General features: G+C 35.8%; 1 protein-coding gene across 2 annotated transcripts in view; it reads right to left on the bottom strand.

The window, feature by feature from the left end:
* The window catches only part of LOC150080207 (uncharacterized), a 441,155-nt gene that overhangs the window by 355,981 nt on the left and 59,011 nt on the right, over window positions 1–26,163 (bottom strand). For both annotated transcript variants that reach the window (XM_090382091.1, XM_090382092.1), the window contains exon 3: window positions 4,305–4,377. In XM_090382091.1, coding sequence (XP_090238217.1) covers window positions 4,305–4,377 — 73 coding nt within the window. The remainder of the gene's footprint in view (window positions 1–4,304; window positions 4,378–26,163) is intronic.

Below are 26,163 nucleotides of genomic sequence, written 5' to 3'. Positions count from 1 at the left end.
TATACACTGATTTCAAATCTTTTGCAACTTATGGAAAAATCAGAGAGCTAAATTTAATGAGTATGGTAGATGGGGAACCACAGTGGAGTGTCTGCAAAAAAAAAAAATCTTTGAATGCAAACTGCAGAGTATGCAGAGGCATTGTCTTGATGCATGCACTAATTCCCCAAAGTGCACTTTTCTTTATATCAGTTTTCTTTAAACAGCATTGTGCAATTACCACAGAACTGTTCTGTAGTACTTCTGGTTCACTGTTTGACCATGCAGGACATATTCATAATGAAAAACACTCCACGAGTTAAAAAAATATGATTAACATAATCTCCCCATTTGATCGAGATTATCTTGTTTTTGTGGGCTTTGAGGATGGAAACTTCCATTCAGAGAACTGGACCTCTGTTTCTGGGTCATAGTCATATATCCATGATTCATTACCAGCAATGACAGAAGACACAAAGTGTGGTCAGTAGCAGCATGTTCATGAAGATTCCAAAATGTGAGGCAAACTTAGCTGAAACACATCACATTCCCAAGTTTTGTATTAAAATTGATTGACATATCCCACAAAGAATACCACTTTCTCTGGCAACTTCACGGACGGTTAAATGTTGATTGCTCCCAATTAAATTACGAACATGAGCGAGTGAATCGCTCATTGGCTTTTAAAGTTGAAGGTATCCAGGGTGAGGATCATCTTTGACAGACCAGTGGCCTTTCTTAGACTTTGCAAGCCACTGAAAAGTATTTGAACCCACAGCTTCTTGGAAAGCTGTTTTTATCATTTCATGGATTTGTTACAGTTTTCTGTAATTTGAAATAATAATGCAAATATGTTGCTCAGTAAAATTATTCGTTTTAAAATGCAGTGAAATACATAAAATGCTTTCTGTTCAGCATAGCTAATTCCCACTGATTGATGATAATTGGACGATTCATACATTGCTATAACTAGATGAATCGCCACCATCACCGACTATGTTGCAACTTGCCATGTCACAATTTTAAGATAAAAAGTCAATCCCTGAATTTTTGATCACACCTAATAATATGTAGGTTTCGAAGGTTCTTTCAATGCAACCTTGCGATGGCAATTTGCACAAAGAAATGAAAGTTTAATTTTGTGCATATGCACTGACATTTTCCTAGTGTTCATTCATGTTAAAACATTATTTGATAACTTGTTCATTCCTTGTGGAACAAAACAAATCTAGTTTACCTATGTGATCCAACAGGATCAAATAAACAATAAATTTACAATCTCTTAGATATTTCACTGCATCACATATTGCTCACTGCATGAACAATATGTGATGAAAATTTTAAATATTCCTTTTGGTTCTGAAAACAAATCCATTTTTAATTTTTTTTTTTTTAAATTATTATCAAATCATTTTATAACCTTCATTTCATAGCAATTATTAAACTACACTGAATACTAAAGAATATGGGACACTTTGAGCTCAGGAAAGAAAACTGTTTATGGTTGGCATTACTGCAACTAGCAAATAAGCAAAATATATTCAAACAACTCATTTCCAACTTGTGTAATGCAGCTTTATAATAAACATTCTAAATATTATATAACATAAAGATCTCATGGACAATTACAATAAATAGGCCTTCTAATTTGAATAAAATTTTTGAGAAAATCTCACAGTAAAGGTAAAAATCTAATTTACTTTTCTTTATGACAAAGAAAATTTGTGTATTATTTATTGCACGCACTCACAACAAATAAGATGTTATTTTATTTGCTAAGCAAATGGCATATAAGCAAATAACTCTTATTTGTGTATACTTTGCATACTATACAGCAATCACTGTTTCCTGCTATATTCAGAACAGCAGAATTGTATTAGCCATAATACAATCTCAAAGTTTAAGTCAGAACATAGAGTCATTAGTACATAAAAATTTATTTGTAATACTTTTATGGAGAGAACTAAACATTAAAATAAAAATGGAGAATATTAAGCATTCACATGTGTTATCATTAATACAGTCAGCTGATATATTCAGATGTATTATCCTTTTAGTGTATTAGATGAATATACTACATTCTTTCTTCTCATACCTGTAAGATTCATAAAGAACAATAATAAAAAGTTCATAATGAACAACCTGAAAAGCAAAACGTTTTTTAAAGAATAAGATTTAATATTTTTTTTTTACAATTAAAAATCTTATATCAAAACACAACATAATTTCTTACGAAATGTAGGCTAAATCTCTTTCACAAGTAATTTATTAGGAAAAAAAATTACCTATGAAGTATTTATAAGTTTGCACTTTAAATTAACACAAATCTAGTTACTAATAAATTACCAGGCAATACAACTGATATTACAGACAGATCTTTAAATTCTTAGATTCAGAATGATTTTATGAGTAACACAACACTGGAAATGAGAATAAAATGTATATTTTATTCTATCGTCTACTGTACAATTATCAGGTATGAAATGATATCACATTAGGTGTAACAGAAAAAGTCATACAACATGTTAATAAATATCCAAATCTAAAAAAAATCTAGAATTTTACACCTGTAAAAGTGAACGGCTCATGGACGTTCAATATAAGAATTTAACTCTTATTAATCAGTTTCCAATAAATTTATACTACTATACTCAAATTGCAGCACAAACTAATAAATGTTTAACTACTAAAAAGCATGTAAAAATAAGGCTGCTAAAACAGAAATGCATTAGTCATTTTTATATATATATATATGAAGGTTGTTCATTTTGTGTTAATGAATCATTTAAGGATTTTGCAACACTCAAATTTTTCACTGACCATTTGGACTTTTTTCCCCTGAAAGACAAAATATTTCTCCAGATTGTCAGCAATTATACAAAAAAATTAAAAAAGAAAAGTCTGAATATACTCAACAGATTATTAAATATAAATGCAGAGCTCAGTAAAATATATGAAAAATGTATAAAGAAACACAAACAGAAAGGTACAATACTAAGGCTAATTAAAGTGCAAATAACAATATAAAACTTGATTCTATACATCCACGTATCATGTGATTCTAATAGGAAATCAAAGCAATATTATAACGTAATTACAAAAGCATTCTCCAAAAAATCACTTTCAAAATTTACAATATACGAAATACATTAAAGCATGCATGGGTACACAATGTTTATCAACACACAGTTTCAACTTCATAAAAACAACTTATTAAAAGCTAAATAAATAAATAATAAAAGTTACAACATTGTAGTCTGAAATATAATTTCATTAAAATTTCCTGAAATGCAAACTCAATATATAATAGTATCTGATTATATATTTGTGCAAAACAAATACAAATAAGGACATCTACTTCCTTTTTTTTAAATCTTTTTTTTTACAAAAATGAACTATCCCTATAAGTTAGAAATAATCAAATAACAGCAAAAATCAAGTATAAAGAATTCTTGAAGGCAATATTTCAGCTTATTCAGTTCATCTGCCACCCCCCCCCCAAAGAATTTTTAATGAAATAAAAAAAAAATAATAATAAAATAAAAAAAACACAACAAAACCCAAATCATGATATTCAAATTTTATAATGCATTAAAAGTTAAAAACTTTATTAATTTAAAATAAACTGTTATTTACACACAACTTATATTTGATAATGCAAACTGGAAACTTAACCAAACTGCTGTTCTTCTGGTGAGAACAATATAAAAATTCCTTTCTGCAACTTTTCTACTTACTGTAAATGTAAAAGAATTAAGTAGCATAAAAAGCAACTTCAGTAGATATCTTTTCTTTAGTTAAGTTTGCAAGTTTACAGACATGTATGTTAGCAAAAAATGGCATCATTAGATACCATTCTCATCCCTCAGAAGAAAGCTCTACCCCCATAATTTGCTATGAATAGAACAAAGGCTTTTGGACTAGAAAACTAAAAATAGTTTTGAAGTACAAATTAACAAGAATAGTATTAGAAATTTAATAACAAATCAATGAAAGGTACAATTTATTAATAATTTAATAACTGTTTTGTATGAAGATACTGTAAGAATAAAATTACCATGAAAATCAAAAAAATGTACATTTTTATTACACTAAAAGATCCAATATAATTACAAAATTCATAGCTTACCTCTCAATACTTACCTTCTAAGTTTTCATCAGATACTCCATTCAATTTTGTTTTCTTTACAAAAACCTGACAGTCGAATCCAAACTGATCTTGAATATTTTTTAAAATCCCCTAATTTATCCCAAAAATTTTCATTTTGATTCCTGAACTTCTCCAAGTACTTGTTCGAACCTTTAATGAAAAATTGTTTTCTTACCCTGCTCTGTTCTTCCAAGGCCCTTTCCTGATGTCCACCCATGTTTTTGTAGAAGCTGATAGCCAAGATTATCCTATTAGTATAGTGAAGAAACAAGAAAACAAACACCCAGAGTAGAAACGTGAAAAAAAGGAGCACACATTCTAATATGAATTGGCAACTTTCAAAGAATTTCATTCTAACAGTTGTTTACACATAAACTTATCTGTTTTCACATTATGATTTTTTTTTAAAGAACATTAATAGATCCTATTACCTACTGTCTGTATTTCCATTTCCTGCTCTTCACAGTTACATATTACAGAAAATTTCAGTAACAGTTACTTAATGCAAACTATGAGATTTTTCAAATGAAAGTAGGATTATCTGAAAAGAACTGTTACACAGATTTACAGGAATTTATTGCACATAGATAATTTAATTTTAGAGATTGGATTTAAAATGCCACTTCTAAAATCATGCAAAGGTAATTAATGCCCACACAACTGAAACCAAATTTCCAGTTCATTGAAGACTTTCATATTACCTTTACAAAAGGAAGTTTATATTTTTCTTTTTTAAGACTGTTCCCTCTTCCTTACAGCTACTTTTCCTCATTTTTTTTTTTTTTTTTTTTTATGAAACCCCCAAACACAAAAGGTATCAAAACCTATAGTACTTAGTACCGTGCATGGGTTGAAGGAGAAGTATGGGGGGAGGGGATGCCGGAAACTTTGCTCTAGAGGCTAAACATGGGTTTAACCACTTCAAGCCTCCAATAAGCAAAGTGGTCGTATTTCACCAGTTGATGAAAGTCATCTGCCACCTACGAATATTTAATAAAGATAAAAAACAAAATTCCAGATAATTTTATACACTGAGAATGAACTTTCTACTTCTACGGAAGTGACTGGGCTGTATTTAAAAATGTGAGCTTTTGAAGCCTTGAAGCCCGACTTGAAATGGTGTTCATTTCTTTTCCCATTTATGAATTCATCTGTTTTCCTTAAAGTGTGAAATCCTGAGTTATTTTCTAAAATATCATTGTATTTTCTTCTTATTTCTTCTCCTATGCATTCAGGCACAGCTGAAATTTGCAATTCAATCTTTTCCATCTCTCCAATTGCGCTGCTCAAAGAAAGTCCCGATGTTTCAAGTTCAGTTATATAACTAGGTAACCAACTGAAATGGGGCTGGATGAACAATAAATTTTGTCTAGCCAAAAAAATCAGAAAGCATTGCCTTAACACTACCAATAGCCACTGAATACATACTATCCAAGGGATCAACAAATCGTTTTATAGAATCAAAAAAAACTTTTAGTATAAAATGATGCTGCTTGTAACATCATTTTATGTTCCTCATCTTGTGAGAACAGGATTAGGTGGGAGAGGAAGAGTAAGTAAGTTGCTATTCTGGAAAGCAATTTTGACAAAATATTTTTTATAATGGAAATAAGTTTGTTAATTTCACCAAAATTCTCCTGAATTTCCTCTGCCAACCTATGTAAGTCATGAGCTAAGCAAGTAACATGGATCAGATTTGGACTGTAAACTTGTAACACAGAAGCAGCATAACTAACAAAAATGCACTCTCTTTTGCAATGGGTCAATTCTGGCTATAATAACAGCAACAAATCATTACGAAATCTTGCTAGTGTAGAGCAATTCACTTTTTCAAGGCCCTTACAAGCAAGTAAATACAGACAATGGCTCTGCATCTAATTTTCCACATATAAAATGTGCAATATAGTGGCCACAAGCATCTGTTGTTTTATCAATGGACACCCAAATGTAGTTTTCTCTAATATCCTGACAAATTTCACAAATAATTTTGTCATAAATAGTGTTAAGGTAATTCTTTCTCAAGGTAGATTCATCTGGAATATTTTGATTCATACAATATTTTTTTCAAAAATTGATTGAAAACTCGACTGTTTAACTTATTGGAAGGAATACTGCTGCTTATCAGGGCGACATGTCCTTTGAAAATCACTTTTCTCTTTGTCTGAAGTACATGGCTTGGTTAAAAGTGACTGCTCTGAAATTTTTCCTTGCATGGAACATTCTTTTCACAAACAACACAGAACACAATAATGCCATCCAAAGTAAAATCTTTTCTGTGATTGGCAATCCATGACCCCATACAAAGTTTTGTAAAAGATTTAATTTTTGGCATGTTTAATGAAACATTTTATCTGATGTAGACAACAGTATGGGAATGAATAGCAAACTAGCATTAAAACAGGTATTTATGTGTTTAATATATATTTTATTTTTTTCTTTCCTTTCATTTACTAGCACTATTTTCTCAATTTGCACATTACCCTCTCTTTCTGGGACCCTTTTCCCACGGAATTACCAGTTGTTTTCTAACTTCGCCACCTGATGGGTAACTCGTCAGCAGCCCCTTTCATCTATCATTTTCGTTGTATTACCACTGTCTTCCCGCAACTCTAGACAAAGGTTCCCCACTGGAGACCTCTCTGTCTACCAGATTTCCACTCTCTGATAGTGTAGAAGGGGTTTTGAATATTTATGCTTTGATCTGAAATTGCTCAGTCTCATTTTGTTTTCACTATTTTCATATACTACCTACTACTTTCCTTGCTTGAAGGTCCCCATTTGGCCCAACATTATAATCCTCATGTTTACTACATATGGTGCAGTTTACTGACAAAGCACTTATTTCCTTTCCCCCTTAATATCGGCAACACTCCTTCAACAACCAGAACACACATTTCCTTCTGTTTTCCGAAATTACAAGGACCGCACTGATTGCCTGCCCTTAACACAAGTCTATTTGTTCTTCTACCATATTCTTCCTTTCTAAAATAACAACAACGACAAAAAAAAAAAAAAACCACATATAAACAACTTCAACTTTATGCAAGATTTTGATCTTACAGAACATTTCCCATTCTCATTGAAATATTACCCCATGCTAATTGCAATAAAGCAACTTGTTACATAATTCTTAAATCAAGTTAAGGAATATGCAGTATTTCTTGTAATATTGTAATATTTGTGTTATATGCATTTACATATGCAACTGCATATAATCCAAAGTTTACTTATTACAACAAATGGCATTAGCAAGCCATTTAACCAGTAGATGGACGTGCCAATTTCACATCTTCAAGAAGAAGCACTCTTGTAATAATTATTTGAATTATTTATCGCCTATTTTTAATCTAAAAATAGGCAATAAATAATTCAAAACTGCTGCTTTTTTTGACATCATCCTTTATTTTACCATGATAGTGGACAAAGAATAATGCATTTTTTGTATATAAAATGCATATTTTCAAATATATATATATATATATATATATATATATATATATATATATATAATTTTTATATGAAGAGACCAACTAGCATACTTTATACCAGTGTTTCCGGCGCCTCCGTAGCCAGGTGGGAAGGAGCAGCAGAGCATAGCACACGCTTATTGATTAGACCGGGGTTCGAGCCCGTCACCACCAAATACGGAGAATGCGGAAAGGTCAGGGAATGACCACCGCATATCCCGGAGCAATATGGCCTTAGTTGCTAATGCTCCTAAAAACCAAAACAACAACAACAACAAACAAACCAGTGTTTCCCAAACTTTTTTAGACATGGAACACTTTTCATCTCACAACATATTCACAGAACACTTATGAAACACAAGTTTAGCGGGAGCCAAAGAACTGTTGCTAATATTTTATTACATATGATGCACTGTGCATCAGGAGCATCTTTATTTCCAACACATGTAAAGCTGAAATTCAAATAACTGTCATTATACTTTCATTTTGGCCTTTTATTAGTTGGTTCCTGTTTGTTCAGTTTGGAGTTTTGGGGACCAAAAGCCTGCGACTGTTCATCCTCACTTTTAAGTGTGACAATATTGTGTTCGTTTTCATCGACCACAGTTGCACTACTAGAAGTACTTTGCTTTTCGTTTTAAAGTTCCTTTTATCAACCACAAATCCATGGTCACATATTTTAATAATAATATTTCGAAATATTAATAATTATCAAAAAAAATTTATACAAGGAAGTGAATTTAGTTATGATATCGGTTTGCTTCCTCTTCTCCTTCAACCCATGTACTCCAGGCTAAATCGCATATTAGATCACCACATTGCTACTTTTTTACTTTTTCGTAGATGTCGTTACCTCTATGTATACTTCTCTATACAAAGCCCGCAAAAATAGTGTTCCACGGTCTATTTGATTATTAGTTTATACCAGTATACAGGTAGTTCTGAATTTACGAGTTAATTCGCTCCTAGCATGTGCTCGTAAAACGAAAACTCGTAAAGCAGGAATTTATTTCTCATAAACATAATGTTAAAAACAGGGGTTACGTTCTCAACGATGAAATTAGTTAGCTAATTAGTTTATGTTTAAACAATGATTGATTTATCCAAAGAAATGAAAACGTAGCCTGTAAAATCAAGCAAATTATAATAATAAAAAAATTATTTATGACTTACAAATGTTAAAGAATGTTTATTCTTCATCATCATCGAATAAATGCACACTTGTTGATAACTCATTATTGGCTTGGCACTTTTTGGTTTGTTGCGCAACAAGGAGTCATCTTCTTCAGAATGCTTCAAGAGGCATTTATTTCCAAGACAATCTTCTCTTTATTTTATAAATTTCAATAGCATGCATAACAATTTTTTAACGGAATGCACAAATTGCAACTAACACAATTTGAGCAAGCGGAGTAACAAGTTTACGAAGCTTAAAAAAAAAAAAAAGAATGAAGAGAAGATCCTGAAAATTTATTTGTTTTTTTTATATGACTGAAGATTTCAGTAAAGGGGAAACACATTTCACCATAATAACATAAAAACCCATAAAATTCCAGCTATTGGTATTTTCACAAATGCAATAAGATCGAATTTACTACTGGTTTATAATTAGATGTACTAACAGGAAAGCCAAATAAACCAGAAAGCGCAAATTGTTTTTATTGTTTTATGGTCATGACTTCCAGAAATGTGCTTTAGAAAAATATCACAAAGCCGTTCAAAATTGGTTCTTATAACATATGATAATGATGAAAGTCGTCTATTGCGCTTAATGATTAGAATTGGTAACTAATACAATTTACACTATAAAAATGACCTTTTAGGGAGTTACATAGCGAAAATAGTGAAGTTGCCACATTACTTGAGCAGAAAAAGGTGGCATGGAAAGGTTACAGAGCAATAAAAAGTACTGAAGCCTATAACAGCTACAAGGTGATGTGTAATAGAGCCACAGAAAAGGTTCGAGAGGCAAAGGCAGTTTATGAGAAATCACTAACAAACAGAGCAAAGAGGGGTGATAAAGAATTCACATATATAAATGCCAAGAAGAGCAGGACAAACCAGATCGGACCTTTACGTAAGGGAAAGGGGATAGTATTAAATACACCAGCTGCCGTTGCAGATGAACTCAACAGTTATTTTGCATCGATATTTACAAATTAAAAACCTTTTGTGGCAATGGGAAATTGTGAGAGCGAAGTTAAAAAATATGTAATTAATGATACTGAAATTTCGCAAGATTATTTAATGAAAAAACTTTCGAACCTACAGACCAGTAAGGCTCCTGGAGTTGATGGAATATACCCTATAATCTTAAGGGAGGCGGCAAGCGAGTGCATTGAACCATTGAGGCTAATTATGCGAGCATCACTAGACGCTAGGGAGATTCCCTTGGATTGGAAAAGAGCAAATGTATCTCCCATACATAAGGGTGGCTCTAAAAGTGAAGTTGGAAATTATTGACCTGTCAGTCTGACTTCAGTAGTAGGGAAAATCAGGGAGGCAATAATCAAGGGTGGAATTCAGGATAATTTGGATCGAATTGAAATTCTCAAGGATACTCAAGCATGGTTTTGTAAAGAGAAAATCATGTTTAACAAATCTGGTTCGTTATTTCGAAAGGGTCACCCACGAGCTGGATTTAGGGAATAATTTCGACATTGTTTATTTAGATTTCAGCAAAGCTTTTGACTCAGTCCCACATGAGCGGTTGCTTTATAAGCTGGAATAGGTTGGAATCACTGGGAAAATCCTTAGATGGATAGAAGGATGGCTTCAGGGAAGGAGGCAGAGGGTTGTGATAAATGGCTATTCCTCAGATTGGGTTGATGTAAGAAATGGGGTTCCCCAAGGATCAGTATTAGGACCACTGTTGTTTTTAATTTTCATAAACGACATTGATGAAGGGATAGAGGGCGTGATGTCCAAATTTGCAGATGATGTTAAAATTGGTAGAGTAGTTAATGATCACTGTCAAGCTGAGCTTCTTCAGAGAGACCTAGATAGACTTCAGGAATGGTCAGAAAAATGGCAGCTATGCTTGAATCCAACAAAGTGTAAGGTATTACACCTGGGAAACAGTAATCCCAAAATAACTTATTCACTTGGTGGAGTTCAACTAAACCCAGTACTGGAGGAAAGGGACTTGGGTGTTACGATACCGTCAGACATGAAATTCTCTGAGCATTGTAAACAGGTTGCAAGGAAGGCCCATGGTGTCCTATCGATGATCTATCGAACTTTTGCAAGTAGAGATAGGGACGTGATAATCCCATTATATAAGGCTTATGTTAGACCACACTTGGAATACTGTGTTCAAGTATGGAGACCGCACCTAAAGAAAGACATTGAGCTTCTTGAAAGGGTGCAAAGACGGGTAACTTACCTGGTGAGATCGACAAAAGGGCATCCTTATGAAGAAAGACTTCGAATATGTGGGTTGCAGAGTTTGGAAACTAGACACCTCAGAGGAGATTTGATTGAGGTGTTTAAGGCTCTGAGAGGCATCAGTAAAATGAAGGAGGACGAAATTTTCAAGATTATAAATGATGCTAGAACTAGGGGACATAAATTCAAGTTACGGGTGGGGAATGTTTAAATTGGACTGCAGGAAGTTTTATTTTAGCCAGCGAGTTATAAATTACTGGAATAAGTTGCCTTCATGGGTGGTAGAGGCCGACAGTTTGGGGAAATTCAAAGGTCATCTGGATAGTACTTTCGGGTAGGGGAAGCGCATAGGATGATAGGTTTAATTTCCTTTTTTTTTTATTAATTATTATTATTTATTTATTTTTTGTTTTTATCATTGTTTTGTTCAGATTTTTTTTTTTTTTTTGGCTGGTGCAGCATAAGCCATAGGCTTTCTTGCACCATGCGGCCATTACTAATACTAATACTAATTTGAACTTCCGAGGTCATGGAATGAATTACCAAAAAACCATGTGTTACCATAATTCACATTATGATATTTTTGCAATACAATGGTAACGGATTAATATCGTAAAGCTGGGTACACTGTATTGTATAGCTACACGCGTGGTTTGAAAAGTGGTGTTTATGAATGTTTAATATTCATTTTTTGCAATTATTGTTCATATTTTTGATTTTGTTGAGCGAGAACTGCCTGTATTAATAACTGAAAAAAAAATTATGTTAAATATTATAATGATACAAAAGTGGTGTACACTACAAATATGTAAAAAATTTTTATTATCATTTTTTTAATTATTAATTATGATTTTTCGCAGAACACTTGTTCTCATCACATGGAACGCAGTTTGAGAAACGCTGCTTTATACATAAGCATTCCCACTCACATAAAGGGACTAATGGAATTCACCCACAAAGACAATCTTCTCTATCAATTCTGAAAACTGCAACATATTTGAAAGTTACTTAAGAGAAAATCAGTGTTACATGAGTGGGAGCACCACAGCAAACAAATGAGGTCAACAGGTGCAATTTAAAGCAATTTTGTACTACCCTCTATTATAAAACTGTCAACAATTAGTTGGGAATGCAAATAGGAGATGGCAGTGTAAACTAGGAACCCTCCTTCCAAACAAAGGGAAATATGTTGAAGTTACTCCAGTCCCTACTAACCTGTCATTCCATGTATTTCCATACAGAGAATCAGATCCTCCAACCCCCAAGTTTGTGCAGGATTTCCACAACGTGGAGTCTTATCTGGACTCCTCTTTACTGCAATACTGATCCCATTCTGAAAGGGTAGGGATGATGTATGCATTTATGCAGACGACATTAAAATTCTAACGACCACCCAACTATTCATGACCAATAGTGTGTGACAAGATAAACCATATCGTGTGACAAGATAAACCATAAGCTTCTGGAGTTATGTATTTAGATAGATTTGGCTTGGCCCAAAATCCACAGAAGACTATAATGATGGGATACTCTCTAAAATGGGATACTCTCTCTTTACCTACAATTGTAAAACCAAAACTAAATGGCATACCTATTCCAATTGTCAAAACTTATACAGATCTCGGGATATTTGACACTAAACTTATGTTCATATTCTCTTGACATGCCTGTAAAGAGAATGAACTTCTTACGATGGACAACCAAACAGCACCTCTTGCACATGAAACAAACTATAACAACTGCAAGATATATAAGAATCAGAGTGTACTCGGCCATATTGTATGGTGCCGAATTGTGAGCATTAGGAGAATATATGTGACTGAATTCTGGCTGCTGAAGTGGGCCAACAATAAACAGTCTCACCATCAGTTAAGGACCACACAGCTTGCTGAACAGCATAAACTACAGCACATACCAAACATCATTGCCTGGAAACGATTGTTAACCACAATAACGATGATGACTGGCGTGATCTCTTCACCCTGCTTCTGGCAGCTGTGTAAGTGCCACATCCTGCCATCTACCTTAAGAGGCACGAAATCCCTGAGGATGATAGCCAACAGACTGAAGATGGCAGACAGGTTCTTACCAGCCAGAGCGTTGCAGTCAATTCACAGCTTATCACATATGGGAATTGCCTTTGATAAGCTTGTAATTGGTGAAAGAAATAATTTGAATTGGTGAAAGAAATAAAAGAGGTGAAAGACTTGTGGAATTTGTAAAATCTCAAGGAATGTCAGTAATGAACACTTTTTTCAAGAAAAGGGTGAACAGAAAGTGGACATGGAAGAGTCCAAATGGATTAACAACTAATGAAATCGACTTCATCCTCACTAACAGAAGATATATTGTGAATGATGTTACCGTCCTGAATAAGGTAAATGTTGGAAGTGATCACAGAATGGTAAGATGTACACTTGATATAGATGTAGGAAAGGAAAGGAAAAAACTGACTCGAGTAAATAATACAAAGGTCTTTGAGATAACAGAGGAGGAGAAAAAGCAGTATGTATTGGAACTTAAGAACAAGTTTGAGCTTCTGCAGACTGCTCAGGACCGAGATATCGACGAGGAATATTACAACTTTCTGAAAGTGATAAAGCCCAAGAAACCTATAGGGAAACAGAAATCCAAAGAAGAAAAAATTAGTCAAGAAACACTTGTCATGATGAACCAAAGACGACAAATGAAGAGCAAGAAAAACACTGACAGGGAGAAAATTGAGTACAGTAATACCCCGACTTACGCTACCCCGACTTACGCGAACTCGGAGTTATGCGGTTCTTGATTTTTTCGTTTGGCAACGCTGCCGCCCACTATCTTCAAGGTCGTTTTTCATATGTTATCGATATCCGGTGCGACGGCGGCGATTGAGAGCGAAAGATGAACAAAATTAAACTTTGCTGCTTTTATGTTTTTTATATCAGTGAAGGGGAAACACATTTCACCATAATAACGTAAAAACCCACACATTTCCAGCTATCGGTATAATCGCAAATGCAATTAGATCGAGTTTACTACCAGTTTATAACAGATTTCACTAGCAGAAACGCAACTGGATTTTTATTGTTTTATGGTAGTAACCCCTAGAAATGTGAGGTGTTAATAGTGTATCTCTGCCTTTATGGTGTTGTTTATTCAGTTGCTACATGCGCGCAGCTTTGTTTATGCATATCAAGCGTGCTCCTCGTTTTGTAATTGCGCTTTATTCCCTAAAAATGAGTAAAATACTTAATTAAAAGGTGTGAAAAGGAAGCGTCCTGGTGAAGACACTGCAGATTCAGAGAGAAAAAGAAAAGCAATTATCGATAAACAGAGGCAGACTGGATCAAAAATTCTTACCCGGGAAAATTTATAGTGGCCTCGCACTATGGTTTATGGCCAAAATCACACTGGCCCACCGGGGTTTCCCCGGTAAGGCTTATGGCCAGTCCGCCTCTGTCGATAGAGAAAAAATATGAAATTGTGAAACGCTTTGAGCGAAATGAAAGACCATGTGATATTGCACGTGCTACAGGCCTAAATGAAGCAACGGCGAAAAGCACATGACAATTGCAAACTTGACAGGTTGAAAATTGAAAAGATCTCAATTGTAAAGGGCTTAAAAATTTTAGAAAACATAGACTCCAACGAAGAACGCGTTATAGCTACAAAGCAAGGAATAAAAAAATTATTAGCTTGCTACGAAGAAATTCTGCGTGAAAAAAAGAACGCGCTGTGTCGTCAGACGAATTTGTTAGATTTTCTGAAGCCATCGACATCGAAATAACTTTTTAACGTAAGTCATTTGTTTTTTTTAATACATATTTTGTATTAATATGTATAAAGAACTGCAATTTTATTAATATTTTTCTTCTAAACTAGTGTTTTTGTTAGTCCTTGGTCCCAATTGAGCAAAATTTATATGTATTTATATGCAAAGTTGTACCCCGACTTACGCGATTTTCGTCGGACCCACCTATCGCGTAACTTCGGGGTATTACTGTATACTGAGTTATGCAAAGCCATTAGAAAGAGACTCAGAGAGGACATAAGAAGATTTAACACAAGAAAAGTAGAACAAGCATTAAGGGAAAACAAAGGATTGAAATCAGCAGCCATGAGCAGTAATACAGAAAGACAAATGATACTGAAACTGAAGAATAGCGATGGTGTACTTATAAACAGCAGAGAAGGCATAATTCAAATAGCAGAAGACTACTATAGAGAATTATACAAGGAGAGAGGGAATGATACCAGCAGTGGGGAAGATGGATTGCAAAGTAGCAACACATACGACATACCCGACATTCTTCCTGATGAGGTAGAACATGCATTGAATAAAATGAAGAATCGGAAAGCCCCGGGGGAAGATGAAGTTATTGTGGAGTTGTTAAAATTGGGAGGAAGAGACATAACACAAAAACTGGAAAGGCTCTTCACAAAGTGCATTAGAAAAGGTGTGATGCCTAAGCAGTGGAATAATGCAATCATAGTTTTGCTGCATAAGAAAGGAGATAAATCAGAAATTGGAAATTATAGACCAATTAGCTTGTTATCCCATATCTACAAGTTGTTCACAAGGGTCATTACTAACAGATTAGAAAGAATACTTGATGAGAATCAACCGAAACAGCAAGCTGGCTTTAGGACAGGATTCTCAACTATGGATCACCTTCACGTAATATCACAGCTAATGGAGAAAGCAAATGAATATAAAACACCATTATGCCTGGCATTTGTGGATTATGAAAAGGCATTTGACTCCATACAGCATAAGGCAATGTTTCGGGCACTGGAAAGACAAGGCATAGATACTCCATATATTATGATTTTGAAGAAAATATATGAGAGTGCTACATCCTTTATTTGACTAGACAAAGACAGTAGGAAATTTAAAATCGAGAAAGGAGTTCGACAAGGAGACACAATATCTCCGAAGCTGTTTACTGCTGCCCTTGAGGAAGCTTTCAGAAGATTAGACTGGTCGCAGAAAGGAGTCAATGTGAACGGAGAGAACCTAAACCATTTACGATTTGCAGATGACATTGTGGTCATAAGCCACGATCCCAAAGAATTAGAGGAAAATCTTAATCAGTTATGCACAGTTAGTAAGGATTTTGGACTAAAGATGAATATGGCTAAAACAAAAGTAATGATGAACAAGTATGCCACGGAAAGGGAAATAATGATTGAAGGAGCAGTAATTGAAAAGGTGGAGTCATATACTTATCTGGGACAAGTTATTAGCTGTAATAATGATAAATGGCTGGAAGTCAAGAGAAGAATAAATTTTGGATGGATAGCATTCAGGAAATATAGTCACATACTGAAGAGCAATATCCCAGTTTGTCTGAAACGTAAAATAACGAACCAATGTATACTCCCCACCATGACTTATGGAAGTGAAACTTGGGCACTCACCAAAAGAATGGAAGAGAAGCTAAGAACTACACAGCGAAGAATGGAACGAATTATATTGGGAATCAGACTGTTAGATAAGAAGAGAAACACATGGATTAGGCAGCAAACTCAAGTAAAGGACATTCTTATCAAAACTAAAGAACTAAAATGGTCTTGGGCAGGACACATAGCTAGAAGACATGATGACAGATGGACTAAGAAAATAACAGAATGGTACCCAAGAGGAGCTAGAAGAAAACCTGGAAGACAAAGGCGGAGAAGGATAGATGAAATTCATGAGTTTTTGAGTAGTAAATAGATGGCCAGTGCTCAAAACAGAAGGAACTGGAAAGTTGCTGGAGAGGCCTTCATCCTGCAGTGGATTGAAAATGGCTGATGATGATGATGATGAAGCTTGTAAATCAGAACTATAGAAGACAAACCACAGTGTGGTTCACTGAGACTACTGTTGCCTAGCAGCTTTGTGTATTGTTGTCAACAACTGCGCACGCAATTGTATAATTATTTGAACAAGTGTATATATCTTGCACAGGTTGTTGAAAATGCCAGATGATGTCAATCATCTGGCATTTTCTGCCGTGAAGGGAGTTTGTCTCATACCAATGTACTACTATATTTATATTTGGTAGGACAAATAAAGATTTAATTTAATTTAATTTTAGGGCAATTCACACAATTAATAGATAAAATGTTTGAAGCATCTTCAAAATGTAGATTTATGTACATATTTCCCATAGCACATGTGTGAAAAACATAGATCAATAATACATACACCTAAAAGGATTAAACATGGTTCCTAGAAATAGTGGCACTGTTTTAAAAGAAAACTCAGAGCTATTCAATGGAATAATGAATTAGGAAGTATATGGAGCAACCCCAACGCAGCATGTGTGTTTTAAACAATTCTTAGCTGTCAACCATGATATTTAGAAAAACAGCCTTGGCCCAATCTTTGGAAAGAGTACTAACAAGATGAATGAAAACCATGCATACAGTATTCTTACTTCCTCTAGATCTAGCAAACATGGAGGATCAGAGAAAGACTGGCACATCCTCATTTATTGAAAGAATGGCCATAAACAGTCCCTTCCTCTCTCTCTCAGTGGAATCTATGTAATTAAGATGGACTTTCAGAACTTAATTCCAAATCCTCACAATACATTTCTTTTTAAATCTATTTTTTTTTCTTTTCTGAATAATGAAACACTTTGGAAAAATTAAGAAATTGGCAGAACACCATATCTGACTGTCTGAGATGCTGCTGTACTGTCTGGTTGTAAATTTTGAAAGCTCTTCATAGCAGGTTAGTTTGAAATAATTGAGATTTTTTTTCTTAATTAACATATTAAATTGCAGTTAATAAATAGTTTGAATTGCCCATAGTCATGTAGATTGGCTTATTTTTTTTATTTAGATAAGTATTTAGAAAGTTACATCTTAATATTCAAGTAGTCATTATTATTGATATTTTAAGGGGAACTTCGACATTTATGTCACTTGAGAGATCAAGTGATATAAATTTTAGTTGTAAAGTGTAATAAATAAATAGTTTCTGAATTCAGAGTAAGATATTTTGCAGTTTTAAACAGAAGAAATTATGGATTCATCTAGAAAAGTTAGTCATATCATGCCAACCAATGCCATAACTGAAGGAAAAATCGGTGGATTACAGCATTTTTTGCTTGGACTTGTCACATGTATGCTGAGCTTTGGATTTCTCGTGGTAAGACAATTCTTTGTGCAAGGTGTCAAAATGCAACATACCAAATTCAAAAAGATATGTCTTTTTGAATTCAGTCACAGCTGACATTAGCATTAGTAGAGGCATTTGATGCAAGAAAGCAAGCTTATGCAGCATCAGCCAAAAAAAAAAAAAAAAAAACCCACTTCCACCTCACCCCTCTGTTCGTTCCAAATACCTGTCCAGCTGAGCCTTAAACTTATTTAGGCTATCAACCTCCACCACAAGGGATGGAAGTCTGTTCTACCAACCAACCACCCACTGGCTAAAGGCAAATTTCCTCGCGTCTATCCTACATCTGTCTTTCCTCAATTTGAATTTATGCCCTCTCAGGTGATTTTTTGGGCTAGAGGAAGAATCCCATCAGCATTGAGCATGCTTAAACCATTCAAGGCTTTATACACCTCTATCAGATCACCTCGCTGGTGCCTAGTCTCCAGACACTGTAATTTGCAAAACTTAAGCCTTTCTTCGTAAGAGCACCCCTTTGTTCCATTCACTAATATTGTTGCCCTTCTCTGTACTCGTTCCAGCAGCTCTACATCCTTCATGAAATGAGGCCTCCAGACCTGTATACAGTACTCTAGGTGTGGCCTGACCATTGCCTTATACAATGGAATAATCACCTCCTTATCCCTGCTGGAAAAATTCCTGTATATCATTGACAATACTCCATGAGCTACTCTTGCAGCCCGTCTACACTGCTCAGAGAACTTCATATCTGCCTGCACAACCACCCCCAAGTCCCTTTCATTCTCTACCACTGTCAGTGTAGTACCACAGAGTTGATACGTTGCTCTGGGGTTGCTGTTTCCCATGTGTAGTACTTTACATTTGTCAATGTTAAACTTCATTTGCCACCTCTCAGCCCATCTGCTCAACCTTTCCAGATCCTGTTGCAGCAGCATAGTGTCAGTAGTGTCCTTGACAACCCTGCCAACCTTTGTATCATCTGCAAACTTGGACATTAAGCTTGATATACCATCATCAATATCATTTATAAATACAGAAAACAATAATGGACCCAACACTGAGCCCTGAGGGACTCCACTAATAACATTAGTCCACGATGAGCAGTGTCCATTGATTACCACTCTGTCTTCTCCCCCTCAACCACCCCTTTATCCATAGCAGCAATTTGCCTCCAATGTCACACTGCTCCAATTTGTGTAGCAGTCTTCCATGTGCAACAGTATCAAAAGCCTTTCTAAGATCCAAGTATATAATGTCAAAGTTATTCCCTGCATCCAGTTCTTTTGTGACTGCATCATAATATCCAATCAAGTTGGTCAGGCAAGACTTCCCCTTAACAAAACCATGCTGTGTCTGAGCTATAACTGAAGTCTTGTCTAAATGATCCTGCAGTGCTTCTTTAACCAGTGCCTCCATTAATTTTCCTGGAACAGAAGTTAAGCTCACAGGTCTATAATTACTTGTCAGCCTTTGATCCTCCCTTGTGAATTGGGGTCACATTTGCACATTTCCAGTCTATGGGTACGTCCCCTGAGTCCAAGGAAGCTCTCATAATTATGGCTAAGGGTTTGCTTACTTCCTTTAATATAACTGGATAGATCCCATCCACCCCAGGTGCCTTTCTTGTATTTATCTTCAACAGTTTCTCCTCCACTTTACTCCCAGTTATTTCAAGATTCTCTAGCTTACTGCTAGAGTTGAATACACCTCTGGCATTCCCCTTGCTGAATAACTCCTCATGTGTGAATGTCAATGCAAAATATTCATTTAGTTTGTTAGCTACCTGAGCAGGATCATCAACAGTTGACCCATCAATATCAAGTGGACCAATCTGATTCATCCCCTTCCTTCTAGAGTTAACATAAGTAAAGAACTCTTTGCTGTTTTTCTTTGCATCCCTTGCCAAGGATTTCTCGTAATCTGCCTTCGCCTGCCTAACTCCTTTGTAACTTGGTTGCATATCAACTTGTATCTATCATAGGCTTCTGTGTCATGTGTTAATTTGTAAGTATCCCATGCATTTTTCTTCTCTGCCATATGCCTCATTAGTTCATCTGACATCCATTTTGGCCTAAACCTTGAACAATATTTCTTAGTCGGTATGTAAAGCCTAGTAGCTTCCAAGATAAGTTCTTTGAATGCTTCCCATTTTGAATTTGCTGTTGGTAACATCATCAGTTGGTCCCACTGTATAGAATTTAAATACTGTCTCAGTCCATCGTAGTCGCCTTTAGGGAAGCAATAACCCTTCCCTTTACCCCTAATGGTAGTTACCTCTTTGAGTAAATCCCACTTCAGCACACTGTGATCACTGCCACCTAGTGGTTCGTTTATCTGCAGATTCTTAATGCATGAAGAATCACTGCTGATAATCAAATCAAGAGTATTACTCCCTCTAGTTGCCTCCCGAACATGCTGATGTAGAAAACAATCATCCAATAAATCCACAAAAGCCCTGCTAGTGTGTGAGTAACCAGCCCCCAAATTCCAGTCAATATCTGGGAAATTAAAATCTCCCATTATAAGACTCTCTGATTTACTGGCCCACTCTATTTCCCTGTACAGTTCCTTATTATACTCATCAGAGTCATTAGGCCTATAGCACACTCCGACTCTCAATTTTGATCTCCCAATGCTTATGTCACACCAAACTGACTCAACACTGCACTGTCCGGCGATGTCAACTGGCTTCACTTCCTTGGATTTTATGTGTTTCTTAACTAATAGCATAACCCCTCCCCCCTTCCTATCCTGTCTATCCTTTCTGTAGACGTTGTACTCCCCAAATTGCAGTTCTGCATCCCTTATATCTGTGTGACACCACGTCTCTGATATCCCAATAATATCTGCCTTTGATGTTTTGAGCAATACCTCAAATTCATCAAATTTATTTACTAAACTCCTAGCATTGGTGTACACGCAAGTATACCTGCACCTGTTTCTATTCTTAGCTACCCTAACACAACCCATGTGTTTACTTGTACCGCAATGGCTCCCAGCAGTCTCTGAAATACTATGCATCTTGTTTTCCAGGCTTCTGCTCATTCTAATAGAAGCAGTGCAAGAATCTCTTTCACCTCTGCCAGTGGCTACTGTCAATCTATTGGTCTTTGTCTCCCCCCAAGCTAGCAGTTTTCCGACCCACCTAACACTGCCTCAATAGCATCAGCAAATATTCTTGCACCCTTTCTATTTAAGTGTATCCCATCCCTGTAGAAGCAATCTCTCCTGTTAACAAGTACAGTCCAGGCTGAAAAAAATTCTACCCCTTGAGCCTTGCACAATCTTTCCAGGGCCGAATTGATCGACAAGGCTCTCATCATATACTCCCTCCTATCGTGTCTGGGCAGAATTGCAGACACTTTCAAATTCAACCCTAATTCTCGGCTTTTGTTCAACAGTGACCTGTACTTGTTAAGTAATTCTGCCGGTCTCCTACTCTTAATATTATTAGTGCAACGTGTACAACTATATCACCTTTTGTGCCCTTAAAAGATGATATTCACTCTACAACGTCATCAACCTTTGCCCCTGGCAGACATACCCTGGTCCTGTTCCACCTATCTTTTTTACAAAGCATGTTCCCCGTTTTCCTGACAATAGAGTCACCAACAACTACTAGTTCCTTCGAGACCAGCGCATTCTGCCTTGGGGGTTGTCTCTGTGTCACGCTATGCCCAAGTGCAAGCTCTGGCGTTGATGTGGGCAGCTGAGAGCTTGATGGGCCCCTCAATTTAGTTTCTTCGAGGGCATCCACCCTGTCCTTCAAGCTCTCATATAGGCCCACAAGAACGGCGAGTTGTTGCTTGATATCGATACACTCCTTGCATCGCGCACACACAAAGACATCCCCTTGGCAGTATCATGTCCCGTATCCGATTGCTCTGCAAACATCAAGCAAACAGTGCATTTTATAAGGCTGTGAGTCAGAGGACAACTGCCCCCCTCAGTTCTGCTCTGAGCCATGATTCTATTAATTTATTAATGAATTATAATTAATTATGTTATGTTATTAATTATGTTAAATATAATTAATTATATTACGTTTGTAATCTAAGTCGTTATATGTATTTATTTAAACGTACAATTTAACTGCTAACGAAGTTCAACTAACGCTATCTAGTACGCTATATAACTATCGTATTACAAAGGCGGGAAAATTACGAACGGTACCGGAGTTGAAACACGTGGAAACCTTTACCGATACTTTTATGCAATTACAAGGCTGAGTAAAGAATAAATACACCAAATTAATCCGAAAATCACAAAATAATGTTATACTACTAAATTTAAATCAAAAGTTTTAGAAAAACAATAATTTCAAATCAATAAATAAGAAAAATCCACTTAGCGGCTTTGAACAGGACCGTCTCTAGTAGCCTCATCAGCAGACTGACATTCAGTCAGGTATGACTGAATCTCTTAGAAGCAAAGTGATTCCCTGGAACAAATTCAGTTTGAAGGCTCATCAGAGACTCAAGTATCTGATGATATGTGGAGGTTACATGCAAACATCCCAAATATGATCCCAGAAATGGATCAACCAATGCAGAATACTTTGTATCTGTAGGAAGCAGTCTTAAGTGGGAACTCAATTGTGAGACAGATGGCAGAATATGTCTACCATAAGCAAAATTGATGATACAACAAACAATTTATCAGCTTGTAATGAACTAATGGGAACATGGTAATACACATGGTGGACTAATGATTTAAAGCTTAAACAAACTAAGGGACTGTTTATGAAATATAAGTTCATTTTGAAAAAGTATTGCCAGGTAAGAACAAAATGTTCTTGTGTCTTCAATTCTGCTCAGAGATATGTCAGAGATACGCTTAAAGAAATCTGCAAGACTTATTGGGGGAAATTTTTCACAGCATGGGCTGGCCTTAGTTGGTAGATGGTATTTATTTTATACCAGGGGCTTAGAGGGGAACAGGTATCCTGTGTGTTATGAGACACTCAGCCTAAAACACTGATGGATCCAATATTTCTCTATTACAGAAGATTTAGGAGAAGTCCGGTTGGCCTGCCTCCCTAAAATCCACTCATGCACACCTTCTCGTTGGTAAGCCCTGTTATGTCACTTAGGTGGCAATGAACGTGTAGAGTGGTTCTCTTCAAGACGCCTGGTCAGCAGGAAGAGGAAAAGACCAAACCCTCTAGCATGAGAGCACAACAATACAAATGGCCCTCAGTCCCCAGCAGCTTTCACTCTCCCTCTTATGGCAGCGAGAGTATCAGAGTGGAAGTAGAGGGTGCTAAGAATCTCTGGGTACGACCAGGCTGCCATGCACGGAAACTGAACTCGGCCTGTTATAACGTATGATCACTCATCGGTGAAGACAGGATATTAGAGCTGGAAAAGGAATTAGAAAATGTGAATTGGAATATCATCGGTTTGGCTGAAACAAGAAGAAGAAATGAATCACTTATAAGTTATCAAGTGTAAATCTGCTGTACACCAATGGAAACAGTGAAAGGAGTGAAGGTGGAGTTGGGTTTCTGGTCCATAAAGATTTTAAAAACAACATTTTGGAATTCAAAAGTACATCACCAAGGGTGTCAAGGCTAATACTCAAGATTTCTAAGAGGTACAAGATAAAGATTATAATGATTTATGCACCAACATCGAGCCATGATGAAGATGAGGTTGAAGAAATGTACACTGAAATTGAGAGTCTTCTAGATGAGCAGAAAACCCACTACACTATTATTATGGGGGACTTCAATGCTAAGGTTGGAAAAAAGCAAAACAGCGCAGAAAGAGGAACTATAGGAAATTTTGGAATTGGTGAAAGAAATAAAAGAGGTGAAAGACTTGTGGAATTTGCAGAATCTCAAGGACTGTCAGTAATGAACACTTTTTTCAAGAAAAGGGTGAACAGAAAGTGGACATGGAAGAGTCCAAATGGATTAACAACTAATGAAATCGACTTCGTTCTCACTAACAGAAGATATATTGTGAATGATGTTACCGTCCTGAATAAGGTAAATGTTGGAAGTGATCACAGAATGGTAAGATGTACACTTGATATAGATGTAGGAAAGGAAACAAAGGTCTTTGAGATAACAGAGGAGGAGAAAAAGCAGTATGTACTGGAACTTAAAAACAAGTTTGAGCTTCTGCAGACTGCTCAGGACCAAGATATCGACGAGGAATATTACAACTTTCTGAAAGTGATAAAGCCCAAGAAACCTATAGGGAAACAGAAATCCAAAGAAGAAAAAATTAGTCAAGAAACACTTGTCATGATGAACCAAAGACGACAAATGTAGAGCAAGAAAAACACTGACAGGGAGAAAATTGAGTATACTGAGTTATGCAAAGCCATTAGAAAGAGACTCAGAGAGTAATGACATAAGAAGATTTAACACAAGAAAAGTAGAACAAGCATTAAGGGAAAACAAAGGATTTAAATCAGCAGCCATGAGCAGTAATACAGAAAGACAAATGATACTGAAACTGAAGAATAGCGATGGTGTACTTATAAACAGCAGAGAAAGCATAATTCAAATAGCAGAAGACTACTATAGAGAATTATACAAGGAGCGAGGGAATGATACCAGCAGTGGGGAAGATGGATTGCAAAGTAGCAACACATACAACATACCCGATATTCTTCCTGATGAGGTAGACCATGCATTGAAGAAAATGAAGAATCGGAAAGCCCCGGGGGAAGATGAAGTTATTGTGGAGTTGTTAAAATTGGGAGGAAGAGACATAACACAAAAACTGGAAAGGCTCTTCACAAAGTGCATTAGAAAAGGTGTGATGCCTAAGCAGTGGAATAATGCAATCATAGTTTTGCTGCATAAGAAAGGAGATAAATCAGAAATTGGAAATTATAGACCAATTAGCTTGTTATCCCACATCTACAAGTTGTTCACAAGGGTCATTACTAACAGATTAGAAAGAATACTTAATGAGAATCAACCGAAAGAGCAAGCTGGCTTTAGGACAGGATTCTCAACTTGGATCACCTTCATGTAATATCACAGCTAATGGAGAAAGAAAATGAATATAAAACACCATCATGCCTGGCATTTGTGGATTATGAAAAGGCATTTGACTCCATACAGCATAAGGCAATGTTTCGGGCACTGGAAAGACAAGGCATAGATACCCCACATATTATGATTTTGAAGAAAATATATGAGAGTGCTACCTCCTTTATTAGACTAGACAAAGACAGTAGCAAATTTAAAATCGAGAAAGGAGTTCGACAAGGAGACACAATATCTCCAAAGCTGTTTACTGCTGCCCTTGAGGAAGCTTTCAGAAGATTAGACTGGTCGCAGAAAGGGGTCAATGTGAATGGAGAGTACCTAAACCATTTACGATTTGCAGATGACATTGTGGTTATAAGCCACGATCCCAAAGAATTAGAGGAAAATCTTAATCAGTTATGCACAGTTAGTAAGGATTTTGGACTAAAGATGAATATGGCTAAAACAAAAGTAATGATGAACAAGTATGCCACGGAAAGGGAAATAATGATTGAAGGAGCAGTAATTGAAAAGGTGGAGTCATATACTTATCTGGGACAAGTTAGTAGCTGTAATAATGATAAATGGCTGGAAGTCAAGAGAAGAATAAATTTTGGATGGATAGCATTCAGGAAATATAGTCACATACTGAAGAGCAATATCCCAGTTTATCTGAAACGTAAAATAATGAATCAATGTATACTCCCCACCATGACTTATTATGGAAGTGAAACTTGGGCACTCACCAAAAGAATGGAAGAGAAGCTGATAACTACACAGCGAAGAATGGAATGAATTATATTGGGAATCAGACTGTTAGATAAGAAGAGAAACACATGGATTAGGCAGCAAACTCAAGTAAAGGACATTCTTATCAAAACTAAAGAACTAAAATGGTCTTGGGCAGGACACATAGCTCGAAGACATGATGACAGATGGACTAAGAAAATAACAGAATGGTATCCAAGAGGAGCTAGAAGAAAACCTGGAAGGCAAAGTCGGAGATGGATAGATGAAATTCATGAGTTTTTGGGTAGTAAATGGATGGCCACTGCTCAAAACAGAAGGAACT

Source organism: Mastigoproctus giganteus, chromosome 9 (genome assembly GCF_048544385.1).
Source record: "Mastigoproctus giganteus isolate SK-2022 chromosome 9, ASM4854438v1, whole genome shotgun sequence".
NCBI classification, from domain to species: Eukaryota; Metazoa; Arthropoda; class Arachnida; order Uropygi; family Thelyphonidae; genus Mastigoproctus; species Mastigoproctus giganteus.
Note: the sequence above shows the minus strand (reverse complement) of the source record. Positions and strands in the feature narration are given on the sequence as shown.